A 19,706-nucleotide genomic window follows, 5' to 3' on the forward strand; every position below is an offset into this window, starting at 1 on the left:
ATATTCTAATTCTTGGCTATTGGAAAATTGCCCCATTGTCTTAATAAGTTTGGGCTGCTATAACAAAATACAAGAGGCTGTGTGGTTCAAACAACAAACATTATTTCTCACAGTTTGGGAGGCTGGGAAGTTCAAGAACAAGGTGCCAGCAGATTTGGTGTCTGTTGAGGCTTGCTTCCTGATTCAAGATGGCCATCCTCTTGCTGTGTCTTCACATGGTGCAAGGGGCGAGGAAGTTTTCTTTCATAAGGGCACTAACCCCATTCAGGAAATTAGTTCATCTCTCAAGACGTAATCACCTCCCACAGACCCACCTCCACATATTATCACGCTGGGGATTAGGTTTCAACATATGAATTTGGGGGGACACCCAAACATTCATTCCATAGCATCCACCATTTCTAAACTGTTCAGCAGTTCAGAAATAAGATTTTCTTAGGAAAAAAATTTCAAATCGAAATAAGTCTACTCCGGTTTAAATAAAAACACTGCTGAAATAATCATGCATACATAGGAAAGAAGACCAATACATGTAAATTATCTTATAACTTTAGATTGACAGAAAAATAAAACCCTAAAGAACAATTGTTTTTAGAATATACTGTCCAAAATATTAACTTAAGCAGCAAGTACTCTAAAAGTTTCTTTGGCAAAGATTTAATGTCACAACAAATAAGACATAAATTTATAAAGATTTCTAATCTTAGAGGTTTTAAATGGTCATTTGCAACACAGTAGAACTGGCTGAGGAAATCTTAGAGATTATGTAGTTAAATGTATTATTCATTTTACAGAAAAGGAAGCCAGGTCCAGAGAGGTTAAGTGCCTGCCTAGTTAAGGACAGAGCCAGGATATGACCCCAGATCTCTGATTAATAGTCCAGGACTCTTTGCATGACACCAAGCTACCTTTCCTGTTTTGTTTGTTGAAAGAACATGCACTCTTTCACTAATTGCAATGGTACCATCACCTGTTTCTTACCTCTTCCTGGGACTGGTTGAATTGCTGTATCAGTTGTGCTTGTGCCAGCATTACTCTTTCCAGTTCATCTGACTTCTGTTTCATTTCCTTCCTCAAGTCCTCTGAAACTGAATCATTACTGTCAATTTCCTTCTTCAAGCGTGATTCAAATTCCGCAACCAAATTTTTAAGGTTTCCGATTTCTTTCTCCTTTAACTCAGATTCTTCAGTATATTGAACATGGGATTCATGGAGTTTTTCTTCAAGAGCAGCCACTTTCAGCTTTAGATCTTTAGTAGCGCCTTCAATTAAGTCAGATATCTGTAAGATAAATCTTGCATTAGTTTGTGGGTGATAGTCTCTAGGTATACACAGAATTCTCATGGTTTTAAGACGCTTATTCTAAATAACTGGTGTTCTGATGTGATGAAAACAAATCCTATGACATATATAGGGCTTCAAGATTTTAAAAGTTAAGACTAAAATTTTATTTTTATCAACTAAAATGGAATTGCATTAATCACTTGGGCATACTTGGAAATACATAAATCTGTGTGGCTGAACTGAGCTACCAAGAACAGCCCAAGTCTTGATCAAGTGCCTGTCTGGACACCACTTTAGGGTAGCTTTGGGACCTAGAAATGCCTGATGTTTGGGGATGCATGTAGGAGAGCACCACAGCTATAGTCTACTCAAACCATACCAGTTAAGTTTTCCTTTGATATATGTTTTTTCTTTCTTGAATATGATGACTGGAGGTACCCTAGACACTACACCTTCTATAGCAGCCCTGCCCAACAGAACTTTCTGTGATGATAGAAATATTCTGCGCTGTCCTATATGGTAGCCACTAGCCACATGTGACTATTGATAGTGGTGTGCTGGTAAATGTTTAACAATGGACTCACACATACACACACAAAAGCCAGATTTATATCTAATTTCCATGGTGTGAATACTCTCACCATGGCCACTTCCAAGCTATGAAGGTGATATCACTGATCATTGAGCTGGGAAGAAATGCACATAATAGGCTCTCGCTTGTTAGTATGGGCTCTTGTGCATTTGAAACGTGGCGAACATGAGTGAGGAACTCAATTTTCAATTTTATTTAATTTTAATTAATTGAAACTTAAGTAGACACATAAGTTACCACATTAGACAGTGCAGTTCTAGAGGATACCAGAATACTTAGAAAATATACTGCTTCTGAAGGTGTTACCTCTAGACAAAAAGAGGAAAGAATAACTTGAGAAACTTCTCCTCAAAGTCATGAAATTCTTTAGAAGGGAAAAGATTACTTATTTTTTTTCTCCTTAGAAAACAAAACAAATAACAGAAAACAGACCAGGAAGAGCAAAACTCCTTCTGATGAAACATATGCTTATTATTTATGCTATGGATATTGTCACATAAATATTAGTACAAGAAATCAGCCCATGAAGAATCTGGAAAACATTCATAGACCAAAGTTCCAAGGATTTTGTGAACCATTACTTAAGTTATGTATCCAAAATTTGTTTCAAATGTTAAATTTACATTAAGAATAACTTTTACAAGAAATCTGTTTACCACACTTAGTAATTTTATAAATTAAATTAATATCCCATTTTCTTCAATTAATCCAGGAAGGAAGAGGGTCACTGCTAGGTCTGAACAGTAGTTTCCTTCATCCAGAGGAGAGCTGACACTGAAACAGAGCAGGTTATCCTGGGGAGAGGAGGCTCACATAGCCACAAACATGTTTTGATTTTTTTAAAAGGGAGTCAACATTTAAAAAATCAAGGGACCTCCCTGGTGGCACCGTGGTCAAGAATCCACCTGCCAATGCAGGGGACACAGGTTTGAGCCCTGGTCCAGGAAGATCCCACATGATGCGGAGCAACTAAGCCCATGCACCGCAACTACTGAGCCTGCGCTCTAGAGCCCATAAGCCACAGCTACTGAGCCTGTGTGCCACAACTACTGAAACCTGTGCACCTAGTGCCCGTGCTCTGCAACAAGAGAAGCCACTGCAATGAGAAGCCTGCACACTGCAACAGACAGTGGCCCCTGCTCACCGCAACTAGAGAAAGCCCACACATAGCAATGAAAACCCAATGCAGCCAAAAATAAATAAGTAAATAAAGCTGAATAATATTCCTTTAAAAAAATAAAAAATAAAAAGAATTCACTCACAAAATCTGGACTTATGATTTCTCTTGAAAGACTGTAGCCCTGGTAAGTTGGGGTCTGCCTTTCAGCATTCCCTTGCTGATGGTCCTGAGCCACCTGGGGACTGCAACAGCAGTCACAAGGTTAGGGGAAAAGGGGGGTGGGGGGGCAGGAGCCAGGAAGCAAGAGGCCTGTCTAGGATAGAATCTGTCCAGAAGAGGAGGGGCCTAAGGTGAGCCAGGTTACAAGCTCCCAGCGCATACTCCATTGTCCCAATATGACTTCACTTAACAAACACAAATTAAGAGATAAAATTACTTAAAAAAATTTTTTTTGATGTGGACCATTTTTAAAGTTTTTATTGAATTTGTTAAAATATTGCTTCTGTTTTATGTTTTGATTTTTTGGCCCCAAGGCGTGTGGGATCTTAGCTCTCTGACCAGGGATCCAACTCACATTGGAAGTTAAACCCCCTGCATTGGAAGGGGGAGTCTTAATCACTAGACCACCAGGGAAGTCCCCCCAGAGGTAAAATTATTAAGAATTTCAAGACAGCATTTGCAGAGTGTTAAACCTGAAAGGCCTTTTAGAGTGTGGGGACCTGTGGTGCTATACTCACGTGGCTGGCCCTGCCTATCGTTCCCAGTGAGCTACTGAAAAGGCTGTACCATACCCTCTATACACCAAAGTAGAGGCCAGTAAGTCTCATTTAAGGCTAATTTAAATAGACTCTTAATGAGTTTATTCAAAAATATGACTTCACCACTGGGTCTTGGTTAATACACACACACACACATTCTACTCTCAGGTGTTATGAAAACAAGGGAACCTTAACGAAACCTTGTATTATGTTTAGGACACATTGTTTAAGAAATTATGGGGACTTCCCTGGTGGCGCAGTGGTTAAGAATTAGCCTGCCAATGCAGGGGACACGGGTTCGAATCCTGGTCCGGGAATATCCCACATGCCACGGAGCAACTAAGCCCGTGCACCACAACTACTAAGCCTGAACTCTAGAGCCCGCGAGCCACAACCACTAAAGCCTGCGTGCCTAGAGCCCGTGCTCTGAAACAAGAAAAGCCACTTTGATGAGAAGCCCGCGCACCGCAACGAAGAGTAGCCCCTGCTCACCGCAACCAGAGAAAGCCTGCGTGCAGCAACGAAGACCCAACGCAGCCAAAAATAAATAAATAAATAAAATAAAGTTAAAATGATACTTTGAAAAAAAGAAGTTATGGAGGTGTGATTATATTTAAAAAATATTTCCCTTCATTCAAAAATATTTAGAGTTGAAAATATTTGCAATTAAAGGAGATAGTCTTTAATTGTTGGTAAAATTTTAATTATGTGAAACACCTCATTATCTTTTGTTGGATACTTGAGGTATTGGAACATCTAACCATGCTAATTATTAGTTATATAATTTATGCTGTTTTAAAAATAAGTTTATTTTAGTAGGAAAAAATACCATACATAGCTGGATTGTATGCTTATATAATTTATCTCAGTCATTCATTCTGGAGAATAGCCAAACCATTCTATCTACCTAAAACTAAGGCACAATGACCATGAGAAAATCTACAGGAGTTATAAATATAGTGGTGTCCTTAGGAGGAAATAACCAACATCTACAGTTTCAAACCCATTAAATAATGATGAACATCATAATGACAGACCTTCATTTGTAGTTCTTCTTGTTCTTTCTTACACTTTTGGATTATTTCTTGGTGTTTTTCCTTTTCAATATCGAGTTCCAGTTTAACTTCTTCTTTAAAGAGAAGAGCTTGCTCCTGAAATTCAACTAAATGTTGGGCCCTTTCCTTGGCGAGTTCAGCTTCAATCTAGAAAATAGCATTTAACACACAAATAGAGCCATTTTATCTTAAGATAAGTAAGTTAAGCCTATTTTCAGACTCATATTTTTGCTTCCAGTTTTATTCAGATATAATTGACATACAGTGCTGTATAAGTTTAAGGTGTACAGCGTAAAGATTTGACTTACATATATCCTGAAGTTATTATCACAATAAGTTTACTGAACATCCATCATCTCATATAGATACAAAATTAAAGAAATAGATTTTTTTTTCTTGTGATGAGAACTCAGGATCTAATCATTTTAAAAATTCTAATACTAATATTAATTTTTAAATTCTAATGTTTAAAAATAATCTGACTCAGAACTCAGGCCAGAAAAGTTGACCTTAGGTCAAATAGTGTTACATCTTCTAAGACCATCAAAACCTGTAAAATGAGTAGAGAAGTTAGTACAATATATTATAACAGTTTTCAGAAATACTAAAAGCTTATTAATCTTCTGTACATTTATGGTGTAAACTCGGTCCTTGTCAGCAACCCTATAAGGAAAAAAAAAAAAGATTTTGAGGCTCTTACACTAAGTTCTGCTGAAAACTAAGAGTGGATACAAGGTATAAATGTCGATTTTTTAAAATGGTCCTTTCTTGATAGAGATCAGACAGTTTTGGGGTCAAAGATTATCATTTTAATGTGATTGAGGCCAGAAGGCTGATGGAAGGAAAACATAGTCAGCGATGCCTGTATCCAGATTTTGACTCACATAGAATCATGGTGCTGGAAGGGACCTTAGAAATCCCCTAGTTCATTTTCTCAAGCTTCCATGAATTGTGGAAGCATAAACAAAGGCTTTGGATTGAGTTTAAATCCTGGCTCTAAATCCTGGCTCTGCCACTCTAGTTGTGTGATCTTAAATTGTGACTGTAACCTCTCCTGATGTGGTTATAACTAATTCCCTTGGGGGTCGTTATGAGGATTATAAATGAGATGAAACATCTGTGTAAAGCTCTTGCACAAGCAGGAATTCAATAGTCAGTGGAGATTACTTCTACACCCTGACTTCAGTCTCTACCATGGAATTTGCACCAAATCATTGTCTGCTCTGTGCCTCAACACCACCAGAAACCATAATTCACTCCTTCCCCAGCAGGTGTTTCCATTTTCAGACAGCGCTCAGCATTAGGAAGTTTTTCCTTTAGTTGAGCCAACACCTCTCTCCCCATGGTTTTTAACCATTGGTTTTGGCTCTGTCTACCGGAGCGAGAGAACAAATCTATGAGTCCTGGAGTCATTTAGGCCTGGGAGACTATATAGTGGAGTAGAGAAGGGATCCCAGTGACAGGCCGGCTCGAGATTTACATTGTGCCATGATTATAAATTATAAGAGGGAGTAAATGCCAGATAACTTGGGAGAAAAACTGTCAAACATGACTTACTGTGACTGTGATTCTCAGGCCACTAAGAGGAGGAGAGAGGTCAACCTGAATTTCTCAAGGGGATACTGAAACTAGGGTACCAGGAAACAGAAAGTTTGCTAAGAAAGTTTGCAGGAAGCCATTTAAATTACATAAAATCCACATAGAAGACTAGCTCCAGTGTGGGGTCTGTGGGATTTATTGCACTGGGTATAGGACTGATTATTTGCCTCAAGGCAAAACAGTTATGTTTATACTCAATGCATGGAGTTAAATTTCTGGATTGTTTGGGGGACACGATACCAATAATCATTTAGGAACATGATAGAACTGTTCAGGTATGTTGCTAGCAGATTACAAATGACAAGGAGAGCCTCAGGGCCCTCAGAAAAAAGAGCAGATGTTCTTCTGAATTCCAGGTACTTGTGTTCACTTGCCTCCTGGTAGCCATTTAGATACATCACAGGTGTCTCAAAAAAACTGTCTGAACCAGATATCTTGATACAATCCCCTCCCCACCTGTTCCTTCCTCAATGCTCCCCATCTCAGGGCACCGTACCATCACCCATCGAGTTATTCAAGTCAGTAACTGGGGTAATCACCTTTCACACTTCTGTCTCCCTTACCCTCCACACCTAATCCAGCACCAAGTCCTGTTCATTTTGCCTCCAAAAGATGCATTGAATCCACCCATTTCTCTACACCTCTACTTCCACCACCCTAGTTGTGGTCACCACCACCTCCTGAGTGGCCTCCTTACTTCTATTCCTGCCTCTCTCCAACACCTGATACACAGCAGAGTGTTCTTCACAAACTATAAATTGGATTACTTTATTCCTTCTTAGTGGTTTTTCAATGCATTAGTATAAAATCCAAACTCCCATACACGATCTTCTACAGGACCACCATCAGCCCATATGACACCTTTGTGTAAATCAAAAAAGCATGCCTTCCTTACATGAACACAGCCTTGGGCAGGGCACAAGACTTGGTGAGCAGAGCCCAGGTCAGATTCCAGCTCCCTTCTCTCCCTTGGGCTGTGCTATTGGTCACGATGCAACCTGAACACCATGTATGGCAGCCCTGGACTTCTCCACCTGACTTTTACTGCTTTTCCCATTTGATTACTGTGCTCCAGCCACACTGGAATAGATAAGTCAAGAACACATGAAAGGAGGAAATCAAATGCAAGACATTCGGAAAACTTCAAGAGTTAATAGCCCACAAGATACCAGGACACTATAAAAAAAAAAAGAGTAAACAAACACTTTTTGAGAAACTCAAGAAAAATTTGTGCTGAGGTACTAAAATATCAAGTGTTCAAAAAAATTTCCTTGTGTGGTTAACTAGTAGAGCCAAAGAGTTATTTTAGGATAAAAAGACATATTTCAAAATATGGATTCAAATTAAGAGAACAAGGATGTACATAAACTGTGTGGGACAGGACAAACTAAATTAGATGACAGAAGGACTTGAGAAGAACTTTTAAAAACGGAAGTTCTTTAAATTTATTATGGGGAAGAGGCCATTTAGCAAATCAGCAGAGTCCCTTGATGAAGAGGAAACAAAGGAAGCGTTCAGGGAAGGAAAGGGGGTGGCTGACTGGTTGAATGAGAAGAATGTTCTGTTCTACCTGAGTCAGGAAGAAAGGAGATCTTCTTGCCCCTGAACTGTTCCTTGGAATGAACTAGTGTAGGTAAGGGGAAGGGGAAAAAGGAAGGAATAGATGGAGGGTGGGAAAGAAAAACACTGTAGATAAAAAGAAGAGTGATTTACTATTACTGATTTGATTTTTAATTTGCACAACCTGAGAAAGAGAAGCAAAGTGATGAGCTTCAGGTGGGATTTCTAAACATTTAAGGAAGCTGCAGTGGGAAGCCAAAAGCCATCTGAATATGTTGACTCCGTAGCACAGAGAGATGACACTACTGGTTCCTTCATGATCTGAAGAGTCTGAACAAAGTGATGAGCCCACAAACAATGATTTGCTTAAGCTGGTATATTGTCATTGAAAAGATGAATTCATACCAAATTGTCATGTTTATGTTTTTGACATGTTGATTAGAGCTGTTTGTTTAAAATATCTTAGATGGCAGGACTTATGTTTATGCAAAATAAATGAATTAGGTGATGGTGCATACATATATTATGAACTGCTTTATACAATAACTAATAGTAATTTTGAAAATCATGAAAAAATTCTAATCTCTGAAAAACAGCATGAATAATATATGAGTTCAAGAGTTACACAATGTAAAATCAATTATTGTCTGGGTACACATTCCAGATTTTAACTCATCCATATCTTCCTCTAACTCAAACTCTGTCTCCTCCCTGAAGGCCTTCTGATGACTCCACAGCATTCTGAGTATGTTGTTTTTTAATTCCTTTTGTATTTGTTGTTGAAATGCATAATTAGAGTTTTATAATATTTGTGTCCAATACTAGTGTGCAAAATGCTATCTTTCCACTAATTATTTTCCAAGTGAGATCTTTGTGGTTGATTTTGATATCATTTTCTAACTGTTCATGGAGCCAAACACCAAATATAATCACTTATTACTTTGATGATCCCTTTAAAACCAAGGGAGTTTCTGATGTCAAAGTAGAAATCAGACCACTTGTTTATATTTGATGTACATATATCACTAAACAAAATATATCTCCTAAAAATAAATTATTATACTATTTTCTAAAAGTTTAAAAACAAATACTGGTTGAAAACTAATACTTCAGATTATTTCTAAATTAACCACTGAATAAGTATATTATAAAAGTAGATGACTATTCAAATACTAGGCTTTGTATTGTAGTAAAAAATACGAATGCTAAGGAATCAGACTATGCACTGAAGTCCTGCCAAGAACTGAGTAAACTGAGGGCGGAAGGAGAGAATGTTCACCAAGTAACTTAAACAGGCTAGGTGGTATGGTACAGGGCCCTTTTCATCTACTAACTCATATAATTCTTACAACAACCCTGGAAAGAACATACAATAATTATTATTCCCACTGTCTACAGTAAGAAATAGTCTCAGAGAAATTAAGTGCCTTCACAAAGATCTTAGAACTACTATGAGGTGGAGAGGGCTGCACACTCAGGTGTCTCTGGTGGACTCCATAGCTCAGTGTGGTGAGTTTTTCCACGCAGCTGTCTCCCTACACATCTACATGGCACAGTGGTTAAGGGCATGGACTTGGTATTTATTTAGTTTCAAAATATTGGGGGATTTTTTTCCAGATAACTTTCTGTTAATGAATTCTAATTTGATTCCATTGTGGTTAGAGAAAATACTTTGTATGACTTGAATCCTTTTAAATTTATTGAGACATATTTACTCCCAGTATATGATCTACTTTAATAAATGTCCCATGCGCACTTGAGATGAATATGTATTCTGCTGTTAAATGGAGAATTCTATACATATCAATTAGGTCAAATTTGGTAATAGTGTTTACTGTATCTCTTCAAAATAAATTATTATACTATTTTCCATAGTTTATATCCTTAGTGAGTTTTCTGGATATTTTTCTATCAATTATTGAGAGAGGGCTATTGACATCTCTGACTCTAATTATAGATTTGTCTATTTCTCCTTGCAGTTCTATCATTTTTTGCTTAATTTTTAAGTTCTGTTACTAGGTGAAAAACCATTTAGGATTATTATGTCTTCTTGGTGAACCAATCCCTTTATCATTATGAAATGACCTCCTTTATCTTTGGTAATATTCTGATTTCTTTCTCTGAAATCTATTTTGATTGTAATGTAGCTACTTTAGCTTCTTTTGATTTGTTCTAGCATATCTTTTTTCCATCCATTACTTTTAACCTATTTTTAAAAATATTTCTTTATATAAAAGTACATTTCCTTCAGGCAACATACAGTAGAGTCTTGCATTTTTATCCAACATGACAATCTCTGTCTTTTAATGGGGGTATTTAGACTAGGGCTTGGCAAACCGTGGTCCACAGACTAAATTCAGCCATGCCCATTTATTTGCATATCATCTATGGCTGCTTTTAAGCTACAATGGTGGAGTGGAGTGGTTGCAACAGAGGCTGTATGTTCCACAAACCAAAAATATTTTATTTACTAACTGGACCTTTATAGAAAAAGTTTGCTGACCCTGGTTTAGACCATTTATATTTCATTTGATTATTGATATGATTAGCTTTAAATCTATCTTGCTATGCATTTTCTATTTGGCCCATCTCATTTTTTTCCCTCTTTTTCTGTCTTCTTTTGGATTATTTTTTTAATTCAATTTTATCTCCTTTGCTGGTTTATTAGCTGTAACTCTTTGTTTTTCTATTTTTGTGGTTGGTTTAGAGTTTATAGAATATATTTTTAACTTATTGCAATCTGTCTTCTTGTGATATATCACTTCATATATTATATAAGAATCTAAATATTCTCACCACCACTACCAAAACAACAAAGGTAATTATGTGAAGTGAAGGATATGTTAACTAACCCTATTGTAGTAATTATTTTGCAACATATGTATGTGTGTGTCAGATCATCATGTTGTACATACTAAACTTACAGTGTCACATGTCAATTATATCTCTATAAGGCTGGAGGAAAAAGGGGGCTGTGATGGTTGGTTGATGGATAAAACTAAAATGAAAGGACCCCTTCTTCCCTTCCTTAGATCTCCTGCCATTGTTCCATACTCACCAACCCCAACCAAAAGTCAGAGGGTCCAGGAACTATTACTTTCATCCATTCAATTCAGGCTATGGGGATAGAAAGCAGGGTTTCAAGGGTGTAGAGTGGCCAGAGTGGGGCAAATGAAAGGAATCTGGCTCAACCCATGAGGCAGATGGAGAAATTCTCAGAGAAGGGTAATCTGCCAGGAAGGTACCCCCAGAAGGGTCCACTGTATTTCCCAGCTCATTGTCAGTTTGCCTACCCATTGCCCTATCTCTTGGCCCATCTTTTAACTGGAAACTTCAGGAGATATTTGTTATTTTCTTTTCTTTTTTTTTTTAGGGATTCATTCTTCCCCTATTGTCAGTCAATATGGTTGAATGGGAATCTGTCCTGCAAGGGTGAGCATGTAACTCAGGTCTGAATGAATCAACATGCCCAGTCTTGCCAGGTGTGGTGATTGGTCCAAGACTAAGCACATGATTCAGTTAGAATCTGACAGCCACAGTGAGTTTTTTGCTAAGAATACAGAAAAGAGACGGGAGGAGCTACTGTTCCCTTTTTGCCATCAGGAGGGACAATTCTGAGTCTGAAAATGAAACCAATCTGGCAGAAAACCAACTTGACAGCCCTGAATCCAGCTGTGCCTGAAGGTAGCCCACCACTGAACTTTGCAGTTATGAGAGCCAATAAATTATATTTTCACTTAAAAGAAGAAAAAAAAGAATTTCACAATAGTATATTTCCATCTTTCCCTTCCCAGCTATTGTGATATTGTTGTCATATATTTTGCTTCTACATTTGATAAATCTCATATTAGATTATTAATATTTTTATTTAAATAGTCCATTATAATTTAAAGAAATTTAAATGATAAAAATATCATATTTATCCACATTGTTACCAATTCTGGTGTTCTACATTCCTTTGTATAGATCCATATTTCCATCTGTTATAATTTTCCTTCTGAATAAAGGACTTCTTTTAACATTTCTTATAGTGTGGGTGTGCTGGTGATACATTTTTTTCTGTTTTTTTCATTCTGAAAAGATCTTTATTTCACCCTCATGTTTGAAAAATATTTTCACTTTGTATAGAATTCTAAGTTGACAGCTCCCACCACTATGCCCTCACCCTGCCCCACCCATCTTCTTTCAATACTTTCTGTCTCACTGTCTTCTTGCTTATATTGTTTATGATAAAATAAAAATCTGCTCTCATCCTTATCTTTCCTCATATATGTCTTTTATTCTCTGATTGCTTTTAAGATTTTCTTTTTATTAATATTTTTGAGCAATTGGGTTATAATACTTGAGGTGTGCTGAGCTTCTTGAATATGCTTGAGGTTTGCTGAGCCTCTTGAATCTGTGGGTTTATGGTTTTCATCAAATTTTGGTTTTCTTAGCTGTTATTTCTTCAAATATTTTTTCTGTCCTCTCTTTCCTGTCCTTTGAGAAGTCCAATTATACATATATTAGGCCACTTGAATTTGTCTCACAGCTCACTGATGCCCTTTTTTTGTTCTGAGTCTCTTTTCTATTTTATTTCATTGCATAGTTTCTATTGCTGTGTCTTAAATTTAACTAATCTCTTCTTCTGGAATGTTTAATCTGCCATTAATCCCATCCAGTATACTTTTCATCTCAGACAATTGCAATTTTCATCTCTATAAATTCAGTTTAGGTCTTTTTTATATCTTCCACATCTCTGTTTAACATGGTCAATTTTTCCTCTCATTTTTGGACATATGGAATACAGTTATCATAACTGTTTTAATGTCCTTGCCTGCTAATTCTAACATCTGTGCCTTTCTGAGCCAATTTTTATTTGTTGATTTTTCTTCTCATTATGAATCCTATTTTCCTGTTTCCATGCAGGGCAATTTTTGATTGGATGCTAGACATTGTGAATTTTATCTGTTAAATGCTGGATATTTTTGTATTCTTATAAATATTCTTGAACTCTCTTCTGGGATGTAGTTAAGTTTCTTGCAATCAGCTTGATTTTTTTTAATGCCTTCCTTTTAAAATTCGTTGAGCAGGACCAGTTCAGCATTTAGTCTAGGGCTAATTATTCCCTACTACTAATGCAAGACCCCTCTGAGAACTCTACCTAGTGCCCTATGAATTATAGGTTTTCCAGTCTGGCTGGTGAGAACAGGCATTATTATTGGCCTTGTGTAAGCATTTGGTACTCTTATCTCTGATCCTTTCAGATGGTTTCCCTTGCTCTGGGTAGTTTCCCCATTTATATGCACTGAGCATACATATAATTAATGGGGATTCTTTGTAGACATCCAATATTCTTTCTCTGTGCAGCTGTCTCCTGAGAACACTATCCTGTGAATTCTAGACACTTAGATTCCCTGGACTCTTCATAAAGTCTCCTCAATTCAGAGAATCTGCCAAACTCCACCTGGATTCCCACTCCCTGTACCATGGCCTTAAATTTATTTCAAGGCACTAAGTTAGGGCAATAACAGGGGTTATCTTGTTTGCCTCTTATCTCCAGGAATCACTGTCCTTCATTGCCTGATGTCCAGTGTCTTGAAACCATTGTTTCTATCTTTTCTCCAGTGTTTTAGTTGTTTCAGGAAGGAGGGTAAATCTGGTTCCTGTTAGTCCACCTAAACCAAATACAGACATTTAGGACTTTGTATTAGCTCTCTCTTTTTTTTTTTTTTCTTTTTGCGGTATGCGGGCCTCTCACTGTTGTGGACTCTCCCGTTGCGGAGCACAGGCTCCGGACGCGCAGGCCCAGCGGCCATGGCTCACGGGCCCAGCCGCTCCGCGGCATATGGGATCCTCCCAGACCGGGGCACGAACCCGTATCCCCTGCATCGGCAGGCGGACTCTCAACCACTGCGCCACCAGGGAGGCCCAGCTCTCATTTTTGAAGGGGGTGGGGGCGTTGTATCAGTTCTCATTTCCTGGCTATATAACCTTGGCAAATTACCTAACTTCTCTGAGCTTTATTTTTTTCCATGTGCAAATGGGAATAATAATGTTAGAATGATTAAAATTATATTGATGGAAAGCATTTAGCACAAGTCTTGGCATATAGTAAACACTCTAATAATAGAGACTGTTTTTATTATGTAGATTAAGGGTTTAAATCAGATGATCTTTGCAGGCTATTCCAGACCTAAAATTTTATGATTTTATTAATTCAATTTTGAAAATTACATGGCATAATTTAAAAAATTAAAGTGTACCCTCAATATTCATTTTAACCATACATTAATTACATATAAATGAAAACTGATATTTTTTAAATGACGACTTTATCTCTGTCAAATTGTATTTTACAAGTTGTCTTTTTTAATTCCATTAACAGTATACTGAGGTACATTAGGAATTATTAGGCCATTTGGCTCTTCCATTTTAAAGAAGAATTTGAGATTTTTTTTGCCTTACCCTTCAATGCTGGAATTATTTCTTGAAGTAAACTTTTTCTCCCTGAGTTTTCACTATCAATCCATTTGCTTAGTCAGGAAGTAAGGTTTTGTGTTTTAACTACTGGTTTCTCAAAATGTTATGTACTGTTTAAAATGAGGTCAATAGTATAATTCTAAGATGTTCCATAATGTGATATCTTAGTAATGATCTAAGAAAATATTTGGTTGGAATTTGTTTATGGCACTATAAAGTGATAGTCAATAGGTGACTATCACTTATTGTAAGCAGTCTGGTTGTGGGAAATTTTTTAATTACAACATTTTAACTGAAAAGTAACAACACTGCATTTGGAACTAATTTAAAATGTTCAGCATGCACATTAATTTGCTTTCTTAACATCAAAGCAGTACTTGAAGTAAACAAAAATTCACAATAATTAGTAGATGCTCAGTTATTTTTAAATGTGCCATCCTTGTTTCATAGCAACTGTTGATTCTATTATGTGCTTTTTACATACTCTAAAATAATTAAGCAAGGGCATAAATTGCTGTCTACTTTTTTTGACTGTTAAAAGCATTTAAGTTATGAAGTTTATTCTAATATGTGTATTATACATTTGTAAAGGGAACATTTCATTCCTATGCAAAGGCACAATGACCCAAGAAAGAGATGACAATGTCATATTAGCTATTCTCCTTTCTCATGAGAGGACTTTCAGGGAACTTTTAATTCATAGTCTCAATAACTAATACAGCCAAGCATAATTATCATTCATTGGCTTTACTGGTCTGGATCTTGATTTATTGCTAAGCTAAATTATAGATTTATTAACAAAAAGTCATGTCCTCTCAAAAGAATGAAATGTCCATTTATATTAAAGAAAATTACACAGGCCAAAATACATCTATGATATAATTAATTTATTAGAAAGTTATCATGGTTTTAATAAGAACTTAGAGAATCTCACATATGTTTATTGTCATCAACAAGTTAACTTAGCATAAAGCAAGAACATATAGTTTCATATGGCCAGATGCTAACACTAACTTGGTTTGCATGCTGTGTTAGCACCTCAGGGATAGGGCACAGTAAGCAGCAGTACTCAAGTGGATCATGAATGCAGAGACTTCTTTTCCAGTGGATTATATCTGAAGGTTATTGGTGGGGTGTGACCAAAGAGATGAGGAACTTCTACATAAGCAAAGGCAGGAAAATTCATTTTGTCAATCTAAGAGGAGCTCAGGAGTTTGAGGGAAAGGAATGATGTGTGAATCTCCTACAGCATTTCACTAATTCCATCAGTGAAATTTCTTTTATTTTTTCAAAGATTTATTTATTTATTTATTTAATTTCTTTTTGGCTGCGTCGGGTCTTAGTTGCGGCACGCAGGATCTTTTTTTTTTTTCCCCTTTTGCGGTACGTGGGCCTCTCACTGCTGTGGCCTCTTCCATTGCGGCTCCGGACGCACAGGCTCGGCAGCCATGGCTCACGGGCACAGCCGCTCCGCGGCATGTGGGATCTTCCTGGACTGGGGCACAAACCCATGTCCCCTGCATCAGCAGGCAGACTCTCAACCACTGCACCACCAGGGAAGCCCCACGCAGAATGTTTTTTGAGGCATGCGGGATCTTCATTGTGGTGTGCAGACTTCTCTCTAGTTGTGGCATGAAGGTTTTCTCTTCTCTAGTTGTGGTGCATAGGCTCCAGAGCGTGTGGGCTCTGTAGTTTGTGGCAAGTGAGTTCTACTTGAGGCATGTGAGCTCAGTAGTTGTGGCATGTGGGCTTAGTTGCCCCGCAGCATGTGGGATCTTAGTTCCCTGACCAGGGATCGAACCTGCATCCCCCTGCATTGTAAGGTGGATTCTTTACCACTGGACCACCAGGGAAGTACCCATCAGTGAAATTTCTCACTCAAAAGATGGGATGTTTATAATATCTCTTTATACATATTGCCAAGCTGCCCTCCAAAAGGTTGTGTAACTTCCAGTCCCTTAAAGAGTAAGAATGAAAGACTATCTCACTAGACCTTCACCACAAGACAAAGTTGAAGCAGTAAAAAATAATCTCTCCTTGCTTTAATTTGAATTTTTTTGATTGCTAGATAGGTGGATCATCTTTTCATATTTTTAAACATGGATTGGTAAGGGTAGGGGAAGTGAATAAGGATAGACTAACCAACTGACTACACCGAGGCTAAAAAAAAAAAATGGAAGGAATTAAAGAAGTGTGGGCTTTAGAGAAGAAGGAGAAGAAAAAGCCTATGCTGGAGGTTCCGAGTCAAGATGGCAGTGTGGGAAGATGCAAAGTTCGCGTCTCCCCACAACTAGGGTGCCTGCCAGATGCTGGTGGGGGACCCTGATGCCCAGGGAGTTGGGAAGAACCCCCAAGAGCACCAGAAGGATGTGGGGAGACTGAGTGGGGAGAAGTGGAGCCTGGACAGGACCGCTGCCCCTGAGGGGTGACTGATAGGCAGGAGGGGGAGGGGTTCCCACGCCTGGGGGACCCTCAGGGGCTCAGATCAGAGGGGGAGTGGGCCCAGCATTTCCCCTACCCAATCAGCCGGGGAAGTCTGCCTGGCTCTCAGGCTGGGTCCTACATGCTCAGTGGCCCCTTCCAGGCCAGGTTGGTCCTGGGGGCATAGGAGGGAGGCCAGGAGAGAACAGGAGAGGCGGTCAAGAGGGGCCCCGCAGGACCAGAGGATCAGGAAATGAGCAGAGGACGTTTGCCCTGTTCACTCGGGCACTGGGAGCCTGCTGAGCTCCCAGGCTGGTCCCATGCCTTCCAAAGCCCCCTCCAGGCCGCATGGGTCCTGGGGGCATAGGAAGGAAGGTGGGGAGATCAGGAGAGGTAGGTGGGAGGGGACCTCCAGACTGGAGGAGCAGTAGAGGAGCAGAGGGCATTTGCACCACCCACTGGAGCCCAGGAAGCCTGCTGAGCTCCCAGATGGGGCCCCCCACCCTCTGAGACCAGAGGCAGGAGGCATGCCTGGGCCCCTTCTGTTCTGTTGAGCCTAAGCCCCCCCTCCCACAACCCCCCCACCCCCCCACCCCCCCACCACCTTTTACAGCCCTTTGGGTCCTAAGCATAGGGCCCACCCACTGCCCAAACTTCACCCCTGCTCAGGCCCCGCCCTCCATAGCCAAGGCCTTTTCCACTTTTTTTTTCCTCCTCCTCTTTTTTACTATTGTGGTTCTGTTTTACCTTCCAGTTGTTGTTTCATCTATATTTTTATTTTTATTTTTTTCTAACATAACTGTTAGTTTCCTATTCTAATTTTAGTTTTCACTTTGTTATTGTTCTCCTTTTTTTTTTTTTTTTTTTTTTTTTTGCTGCCCTGCATGGCTTGCGGGATCATGGTTCATGAGCCAGGAGTCAGGCCTGAGCTCCTGTGGTGGGAACCCTGAGTCTGAACTACGGGACTAAAAGAGAACCTCAGACCCCAAGGAATATCCATCAGAGTAAGATCTTCCAGAGGTCCTCATCACAGCACCAAGACCCAGCTTTACCCAACAGCCTAGAAACTGCAGTGTTGGAAGCCACAGGCCAGACAACCAGTAAGACAGAAACACAATCCCATTCACTAAAAAAAAGAAAAAAAAGTGAGACAGCAAAAAAAATATGTCACAGAAGAAGGAGCAAGGTAAAAACCTACAAGATCAAATAAATGAAGAGGAAATAGGCGATGTACCTGAAAAAGAATTCAGAGTAATGATAGTAAAGATGATCCAGAATCTCAGAAATAGAATGGAGGCACAGACTGAGAAAATACAAGAAATATTTAACAAAGATCTAGAAGAACTAAAGAACAAACAAAGAAAGATGAACAACAAAATAACTGAAATGAAAAATACACCAGAAGGAATCAATAACAGACTAACTGAGGCAGAAGAACGAATACTTGTGCTGGGAGACAAAATGGTAGAAACAACTGCCGAGGAGCAGAATAAAGAAAAAAAAGATAAGAATTGAAGACAATCTCAGAGACATCTGGGACAACACTATATGTACCAATATTCAAATTATAGGGGTCCCACAAGAAGAATAGAAAAAAAAATGGTCTGAGAAAACATAAGAAGAGATTATAGAGCAAAACTTCCCTAACATGGGAAAGGAAAGAGTGACCCAAGTCAGGAAGCATAGAGAGTCCCATACAGGATAAATCCTAGGAGAAACACACCAAGACACATATTAATCAAACTAACAAAAATTAAATTCAAAGAAAAAAAAATAAAAACAGCAAGGGAAAAGCAAAAAAATAACATACAAAGGAATCCCCATAAGGTTATCAGCTGATTTTTCAGGAGAAACTGCAGGCCACAAAAGAGTGGCAGGATATATTTAAAGTGATGAAAGAGAGAAACCTACAACCATACCCAGCAAGGATCTCATTCAGATTTGATGGAGAAATCAAAAGCTTTACCGACAGGCAAATGCTAAGAGAATTCAGGACCACCAAATCAGCCTTACAACAAAGGCTAAAGAAACTTCTCTAGGCGGGAAACACAAGAGAAGAAAAAGACCCACAAAAACAAACCCCAAACAATTAAGAAAATGGTAATAGGAACATACATATCGACAATAACTTTGAATGTAAATGGAGTAAATGCCCCAACCAAAAGACACAGACTGGCTGAATGGATACAGAAACAGCACCCATATATATGCTGTCTAAAAGAAACCCACTTCAGACCTAGGGACACATACAGACTGAAAGTGAAGGGATGAAAAAAGATATTCCATGAAAATGGAAATCAAAAGAAAGCTGGAGTAGCAATTCTCGTATCAGATAAAATAGACTTTAAACTAAAGACTGTTACAAGAGAAAAGGAAGGACACTACATAATGATCAAGGGATCAATCCAAAAAGAAGATATAACAATTATAAATATATATGCACCCAACATAGGAGCACCTCAATACATAAGGCAAATGCTAACAACCATAAAAGGAGAAATTGACGGTAACACAATAATAGTAGGGGACGTTAACACCCCACTTACACCAATGGACAGATCATCCAAACAGAAAATAAATAAGGAAATGCAAGCTTTAAATGACAAAATAGACCAGATAGATTTAATTGACATCTATAGAACATTCCACCTGAAAGTGGAAGAATACACTTTCTTCTCAAGTGCACACAGAACATTCTCCAGGAAAGATCACATCCTGGGTCACAAATCAAGCTTCAGAAAATTTAACAAAATTGACATTTGTACCAAGCATCTTTTCTGACCACAACATTATGGGATTGGAAATCAATTACAGGAAAAAAACTGTAAAAACCACAAATACATGGAGGCTAAACA

At 38.4% G+C, this 19,706-nt stretch overlaps 1 protein-coding gene across 1 annotated transcript in view; it reads right to left on the reverse strand.

The window, feature by feature from the left end:
* LEKR1 (leucine, glutamate and lysine rich 1) overlaps positions 1–19,706 on the reverse strand; it is a 270,778-nt gene that overhangs the window by 15,706 nt on the left and 235,366 nt on the right. The window contains exons 12-13 of the mRNA XM_082624460.1: positions 4,792–4,956; positions 982–1,281 (exon numbers count right to left, since the gene is read on the reverse strand). Coding sequence (XP_082480586.1) covers positions 982–1,281; positions 4,792–4,956 — 465 coding nt within the window. The remainder of the gene's footprint in view (positions 1–981; positions 1,282–4,791; positions 4,957–19,706) is intronic.

The sequence above is a fragment of the Mesoplodon mirus genome (assembly GCF_964341445.2).
Source record: "Mesoplodon mirus genome assembly, chromosome: 6".
NCBI classification, from domain to species: domain Eukaryota; kingdom Metazoa; phylum Chordata; class Mammalia; order Artiodactyla; family Ziphiidae; genus Mesoplodon; species Mesoplodon mirus.